General features: G+C 38.8%; 1 protein-coding gene across 1 annotated transcript in view; it reads right to left on the reverse strand.

Annotated features, from left to right (window-relative positions):
- Positions 1-2,277: 2,277 nt before the first annotated feature.
- Positions 2,278-8,314, reverse strand: part of gda (guanine deaminase) — a 56,391-nt gene continuing 50,354 nt past the window's right edge. The window contains exons 12-14 of the mRNA XM_043716437.1: positions 7,669-7,787; positions 7,537-7,564; positions 2,278-4,051 (exon numbers count right to left, since the gene is read on the reverse strand). Coding sequence (XP_043572372.1) covers positions 3,984-4,051; positions 7,537-7,564; positions 7,669-7,787 — 215 coding nt within the window. The 3' untranslated portion in view covers positions 2,278-3,983. The remainder of the gene's footprint in view (positions 4,052-7,536; positions 7,565-7,668; positions 7,788-8,314) is intronic.

Here is an 8,314-nt window from a genome sequence, read left to right on the forward strand (position 1 = left end):
TAGGTAAGAAATTGTTATTGCCATTAGGACATCCTGAAATGAAAATACCTTTATAAAAGTGAGGGAGAAAATGGATCAGATATACAAAGTACAAAACTTGCACTCATTGGAATATTTGCGCAAGGACATTTAAATAAATGTTGAATTGCACTTCATGGTCCACGACTGCATCATTGTTGTATATGAGAAAAGCTATTTTATTCCACTAAAGAACCATGACTTGTAGATAATAAGCAAGGTGATCACTTAGATCATCATGATACAAGGTGATCAAAAAATAACAGATTGGTGCAGATGTTTGGAATAAGATGTCATAGTCTAACTTGAGTTTGAAGATCTCTTTCACATAACTTGTGAACTCTCAGAAGGGAAACAATTACAGCTTGTTCAGCTAATTTCTTCTAAAACTGTAGAACTAAATCTGAAAGTGAAACATGAAATTAAGTGTTTATGTAGTGCAATTATTAAGTGCTATATGGTTTACAATGTTTTGAACACGAAGGTTAGATTCCATCATGCCTATGCAGAAAAGGACTTTGACCTGTGCTGGAAATTGTCATGAGAGACAAAAGCAGAAATGTACATTCCCTCCATTAATACAAATAATTGATTGGCATTGCAATTTAACATTTGAAATGTAAATTCCAAAAATCATTGAAAACTGGCTGTTTGGGATGGTTATTTCATTCAATCAGATACTTATACTCATATTGATCTACCCTGGTATTAGTGCTCCCTTTGAAGTCTTGCCTAAACTCTTCTTCAACTTATCCAATCAACACAAATTTCCATTACATTGCCCCTCATGTTAGATTAGATTATATACAGTGTGGAAACAGGTCCTTCGGCCCAACAAGTCCACACCGACCCACCGTAGCGCAACCCACCCAGACCCATCCCCCTACATTTACCCCTTCACCTAACACTACGGGCAATTTAGCATGGCCAATACACCTAACCTACACATTTTTGGATTGTGGGAGGAAACCGGAACACCTGGAGGAAACCCACACAGACACGGGGAGAATATGCAAACTCCACACAGAGTCGCCTGAGGCGGGAATTGAACCCGGGCCTCTGGCGCTGTAAGGCAGCAGTGCTAACCACCGTGCCGCCCACCTAGCTTCTCCTTAAATGCTTCTGTATTATTCAACTGAACCTCTCCCTCTGATAAACCATTCTACATTCTCAACATTCTCTAGATAAAGACATTTTTCTTGAATTCCTAATTGGATTTATAGCATTTTCTTATATTTACAGAGATTGTGTGAAAGTGTTTCAGCCTTTGAGTCAAACGTTCTGGATTTGAGTCCTGTTCCAAGTCTCAATGACCAGATGTGTTCATAACATGGTCAAACAAGTTGAGTATCAACCTGCAAAACTTTGCAAAGTGTGTCAAGCGCAGATAGTGAGAACAGGGAGGTTCCTGCTCGGGTTTATAATGGAAAGGATACCTCTACCATTGCTAGCTCCAGACTATAGTATCTGTGTAAAAGCGCATGTTGCCACAGCAACCTGGATTCCCTGAGTGAAATGCAACATGCTACAACCATCTTAGATTTATGACCCCTGGTTTTTTACTCCTATGCAACTGAAAACACCTTGTCAATGTCTACTCTCTCAAACCCTGTCATTTATTTAAAGTCTTCTTGAGAATCATCTGGCCAAATAATGTTGAGTTCTGGTGATGCACAATTAACTCTTATTCTTTGTATGAGAAGCACACGGAAAATCACAACAACAAAAATATGACTGGACTGAAAACAGATTTAGTTTTGAGGCCTCAGTCAATAATTCATCACTGAATATGTTAACAAGTTTGCAATTTATTTATATAGTCAGATATCTTTCAGAGCAAAATATAGTGATATTTATTTAGATAGCAATTTACATTTGTAAATTGTTATGTAATACTGCATATTTATTTGACACAGGATAGTATATAAATCATCTGAAGTTCTGTACTAAATAAAAAATAGAATGCCCATTATTACAAGATTTAAGGGGAGGTAATGCTGTTATTGCTAAACTAGTAATCTGGAGACGCAGGTAAGGTACTGGAGCCCTGGGTTCAAATCCCATCATGGCAGATGGTGGAATTTGAATTCAATACAAATCTGGAATTAAAAGTCTAATGATGACCATGAATCCATTGTCAATTATTAGGAAAAACCCATCTGATTCACTAATGTTGTTTAAGGAAGGAAACTGTGTTCCTTACCTGATCTGGCCTACATGTGACTCCAGACCCACAACAATGTTATTGACTCTCAACTGGGCAATTAGGGATAGGCAATGAATGCTGGCCTGGCCAATAATACCCACATCCTATGAATGAATTAAAAAAAACCTACTGATTGGGCACAATCTGGAGTGTCTAGCATGCATGCATATGTAAGTATAAATTACTCATCTATTCATTGACTCCAAAACCTTCTATCAGAATTGGGCACAGGAGCAATTTTTTACATTGTTTAAAAAAGTATGATATTATTACTTTTCTTGTAATCATCCACATACACAACTTTTGCCATTATATTCAAAAGCTGATTATCTGAGGGTGTATTTATTGCCAGTAGCCAAACAAAGCTCAATACATTTCCTAGTGTCTTCCCAACTCCCTAAACTATATGTTGCAGCATAGCAATGATGCTAATACTATAATGAGGAAGTCCTAACCTTGGCTTATTTCTGGACAGGGCACTGTTAATTCTCATTTGCACAGTTTCCCATTTCTGTACTGCGTTCTTATAGTTTCTGTGGCATAGGAATATAGCCATACAGCTCTTTGTCCCACAAAAAGCCATTAGGTAGCCACTGACATTTTCATTCCATCTGTAATTTTCTCATAAACAGAAACATGGACGATGGAAATAGAGGTATCATTTAAATATAAATTGTTGGTTAGATCTCAGAGGGAGTGTTGTGTCTGAATCTGGGCTTAGCCTTGGAAATGATGCAAATTTACTACAATGGGACCAGGGAGGAGTGACTTCAGTTGCGTGGAAAGATTAGACAATCCTGGATTCCTCTCTCCAATGCAGAGAGGAGCAAGTGAAGATTTAACGGCAGTATTCAAAGACATGAAGGCTGATAGAGAAAATAAGGAGAAATTGTTTCCCACTGAAAGGATTTTGATAACCAGAGGACATAAAGTTAAACTAACAAAAATATCCAGAGAGGCGACGAGGAGAATTTTGTTCACACAGGGATTTATATACGACCTGCAATATGCTGCTTGAAAGGGCAGTGAAAACAGAATCAACAATAACTTTATGAAGGTAAATTGAAGAAATGCTGGAATGGGAAATATCAGGAAGGGATGAGGAAACTGGAATTAATTGGACAGCTTTTTCACAGAGTCAGCACAGTCTGATAGCCCAACTGGCTTCTTCTATGCTGCGTCACTGTATGAATGTTTGTGCTTTCTTCACCTGTTCATGATACCCAGGTCAATGTCCCTCAACTGCCCTGGATGAGGGAAGTCAAACTCCTCTGATGCTTGATTCACTTTCTGTTAACCTTGACTGGAATATGTGTCTGTTCTGGGAAATGGATTTGTCCAGGAATGATGTGTCTCAAATGCCGCCTAGTGCTTGGATTCGTGAAGTAATATTGGATGGTGCCTATGGGCATGGTATGTCCAGAGAAACCCAAATTAAGTGTCAAAGAGGGAAAAGTAACCCTTGAGAAACACATGGATGGATTTTACAAGTAAATGGATAACAACACAAATGAATTCACTAACTCTCAAAAACCAAACTGCAGATGTATCAATCACTACGAGGTATTCTACACTAATGTCAAGTGATGGGATTTACCATATAAAGCCCTAGCCTAATTATAAAAAAAGCAGCTGATGAAACAAAAATCATATCATAGTAAGCAGCAACGATAAGCCTTTTATAATCAATGTTTGCTATGATTAAAAATATTATGCAGTAACTGTGTATATCTGCCTAGATTTAGGTAGCATTATTGTTCTAGGCATTTGGGAAAGGCACCACTTTCTTGCCAGCCACATATACTTCCACCATGTTCCGGTCATCTCCTAAAAGGACAGAAATATTAAATGAATTACATGCAATTGTAAACTTTCAAAATAAATGCTCTTTCCTTAATACAACTCCTAACTTACAGATGCCCCTGATTATCACTGATACCATCATAACAATTGTCAAATGCTAGGATTGTGTTTACTTAGATTTCCATTCTCTCCCACTCTCCATAATGTTAGTGTCCACATGAATGTAATAGGCTGTATGGCCTCAATCTATCATGATTAGTCCATGATTCATCCAGACCATCCACTGCTACATACCCTCAATCATACTAAGTCTCTTTCAAATATTACAAATCAGCTCAAAGATCTGGGCTTGCTCCTGGATCAGCCATGCTTCAATTTTAACATCTTCATCCTTGTTTCAAATTTTTCCATGTTCTCACCTCTTCTCTATCTCTGGAATGAAAAGCTTTGAGCTACTTTATTCTGATTCCTAGTGTATTGCCAATTTTACTCATCCTCCAATGGCAGCTTTTTTCTCAAAATACCAGAAGAAAATTAGCAAGAATTATCGGTGGGGCAAGGCCAATTATAATACGATTAGGTAAGACTTAGGATGCATAGAATGGGGTAGCAAAATACAGGGGATGGGGACAATTAAAAAATAGAGGTGGTTTAAGGAACAGATATTGTGTGACCTTGATAGGTATGTCCCTGTCAGGCAGGGCAGAAGTGATAAGGATAGGGAACCGTGGTTTACTACAGAAATTGCATCTCTTGTTAAGCGGAAGAAGGAGGCTTATGTGACGATGAGATGTGATGGTTCAGATGAGGCAATGGAGAGTTACTGATTAGCTAGAAAGGATTTAAAGAGAGAGTTAAGAAGAGGAAGGAGGGGACCTGAGCAGTCTTTAGCAGGTAGAATAAAGGATAAACCTAAAGCTTTCTATAGGTATGTGAGGAATAAAAGGATGACTGGATAGGAATACGGCCAGTCAAAGACAGAAGTGGAAAGTTGTGTGTGGACCCTGTGGAGTCCGGAGAGGTGCTAAACAAATTTCTTATCGGTTTTCACTCAGGAAATGGAGAATATTGTAGAGGAGAAGAATGAGATACGAGATATTAGACTAGAAAGGATTGAGGTTAGTAAGGAGGAGGTGTTAGAAGGAGTGAAAGTAGACAAGTCCCCTGGGCCGGATGGGATTTATCTGAGGATTCTCTGGGAAGCTAGGGAGGAGGTGTTGAAGCCTTTGGCTTTGATATTTGAGTCGTCATTGTCTACAGGTTTAGTAACAGTGGACTGGAGGATTGCAAATGTTGTGCTCTTGTTCAAGAAGGGCAGTGGAGATGACCCAGGTAATTATAAACCAGTGAGCCTTATGTCTGTTGTAGGAAAAATTTTGGAAAGAATTATAAGAGATAGGATTTATAATCATCTAGCAAGCAACAATTTGTTGCAGATAGTCAATATGGATTCATCAAGGGCAGGTCATGTCTCACAAACCGCATTGAGTTTTTTTGAGAAAGTGACCAAGCATGTGGATGATGGTAGGACAGTTGATGTGGTATACATGGACTTCAGTAAAGCCTTTGATAAGGTTCCACATGGTAGTCTGTTGGAGAAAATGCAGATGCATGGGATTGAGGGCAATTTAGCAGTTTGGATCAGAAACTGGCTTTCTGGAAGAAGGCAACGAGTGGTAGTTGATGGAAAATATTCAGCCTGGAGTGCGGTTACTAATGGTGTGCTATAAGGATCTGTTTTGGGACCACTGCTGTTTGTCATTTTATAAGTGACTTCAATGCAGGCATAGATGGATGGGTTAGTAAATTTGCAGATGACACTAAAGTTGGTGGAGTAGTGGACAGTGTGGAAGAATGTGCAGGTTGTAGGGGGACTTGGATAAACTGCAGAATTGGGCTGAGAGGTGGCAAATGGAGTTCAATGCAGCTAAATGTGAGGTGATGCACTTTGGGAAGAATAACAGGAAGGCATAATACTGGGTCAGTGGAAAGATTCTTGATAGTGTGAATGTGCAGAGGGATCTTGGACTTCGTGTACATAGATCCCTGAAAGTTGCCACCCAGGTTGATAGTGCTGTTAAGAAGGCATACAGTGTGTTAGGTTTCATTGGTAGAGGGATTGACTTCCAGAGCCATAATGTCATGCTGTAACTATACAAAATGCTTGTGCGGCCACACTTGGAATATTGTGTACAGTTCTGGTCGCCCCATTACAGGAAAGATGTGGAAGCATTGGAAAAGCTGCAGAGGAGATTTACCAGGATGTTGCCTGGTCTGGAGGGAAGGTCTTATGAGGAAAGGCTGAGAGACTTAGGTCTGTTCTCACTGGAAAGAAAAAGGCTAAGAGGGGATTTGATAGAGACATACAAGATGATCAGAGGATTAGATAGGGTAGACAGTGAAAATCTTTTTCCTAGGATGATGACGTCAGTTTGTACAAGGGGCCATAGGTACAAATTAAGGGGTGATAGATTTAAGACAGATGTCAGAGGTAAGTTCTTTACTCAGAGAGTGGTAAGGGCGTGGAATGCCTTGCCTGCCAATGTAGTTAACTTGGTCACATTAAGGAGATTTAAACAATCCTTAGATAAGCACATGGATGATGGTGGGATAGTGTAGGGGAATGGGCTTAGGTTAGTTCACAGGTCGTCGCAACATCGAGGACCTAAGGGCCTGTTCTGCACTGTATTGTTCTATGTTCAATGTTCTATCTTCTAAAATTCCATTTTGCATCCTAAAGCCTGGCCATGTTGGTATTGTAGACTTCTGGGTCATGTAGACCTTTGGAATTCTGCATTTACTTCTGTATGAAGTCTATCCCCAAGATTGTGGACTGATTGCAATATGTTAAAAATTACCTTAGTGATTCAAGAAGAATTAGCTTCTCATTGACAATTAAAAACTAAAATAAGCAACGTATCACATCTACAACCCATGGGGTATCCCAGGATCAGTTTGGTCCTTGTACATAAATAGTCGCTTAGTAATATGAAACTTGAATATTACAGAAAATTGAGACCTGTTGCCAAATCATTTTTCTTTAAATGGCTTATTCTTGCTTGCTAGAAGTGATATATCTCATCATATGTAGGAACTTGTTCTCCACAATCAAAAGGAATACGGTCAAGCCTTTTTTTAATTACCCAAAAGCATAAGGTATATCTTTATTTTTACCACCCCTTTTGTTTTCTCCATTGGCCTTGGCAAATCTGTTGCCAACCTATCATCACCCTTTGCTCCTGTAAAATAATTGTGATTGTTTGAAATTTGCCATTCTTGTGTTTGTCCTGATGAGTGCAAGAATTAATGTTTCGGCAACGTCTCTCTTTTTAGCAAGATTCATGTTTAGTTCTTCTTAATCAAATAAATTCTAGATTAGAAGATTATCTGTATGTAGAGGGATTACTTCATAGTGTAGCATACTAGAACACCAAAACTTGATCAATATCTGGAATATTGTGAAGTTGCTGAGGATTTATGTAAAAATTGCAATAACATTTTGAACTCACCTAAGTTCAAGAACTTCTGGAAAATATCCTTGAAAATTAGAAGGAAGAATCTCAGTGAATTTTCAGATTAATTAAGATACTGAAAGCATTCTTTCTCATCTGTGTTTTGAAATTAATGCATCATATAATTACCTCCTGTGTGTCATCAGTGAATACATCAAATGGACTATTTGGGACATTGGTGTTGACAAGGATTGCGTCAAAGTCCTTCCCTACCTCAAAGTTACCAGTCACGTTATCAAGGCCCAATGCTGCAAAAGACAAAGCAATTCTTCATTCACACTCTTAATCTTGTATTCACTTGATTCACAAAAGGAGTTAACAGTTACATGGACAGTCTGGACAAATTGGGATTGTGCGCCTCACAGTGTAAGAAGTGAAGAGGAGCTTTGATTAAAATCAAATGTTTTGACAATGTCAATAAAGAGAAACCATTTATAATAGCTCAAGAGTTGATAATTAAAGGACACAGATTTAAAGTGATTGGAAAAGGAACCAAAGATAAAATGGAGAGAAAATCGCATTTTTTATGCAATGAATGGTTAGGAATGGGAATGAGTGATGGATTAGGTAAAAACAATGACTGCAGACGCTAGAAACCAGAGTCTAGATTAGAGTGGTTCTGGAAAAGCACGGCAGTTCAGGCAGCATCCGAGGAGCAGTAAAATCGACGTTTTGGGCAAAAGCCCTTCATCGGGAATACAGTCAGAGTGCCTGAAGGGTGGAGATAAATGAGAGGAGGGTGGGGGTGGGGAGAAAGTAGCATAGAGTACAATAG

Source organism: Chiloscyllium plagiosum, chromosome 2 (assembly GCF_004010195.1).
Source record: "Chiloscyllium plagiosum isolate BGI_BamShark_2017 chromosome 2, ASM401019v2, whole genome shotgun sequence".
In the NCBI taxonomy this organism is placed as follows: domain Eukaryota; kingdom Metazoa; phylum Chordata; class Chondrichthyes; order Orectolobiformes; family Hemiscylliidae; genus Chiloscyllium; species Chiloscyllium plagiosum.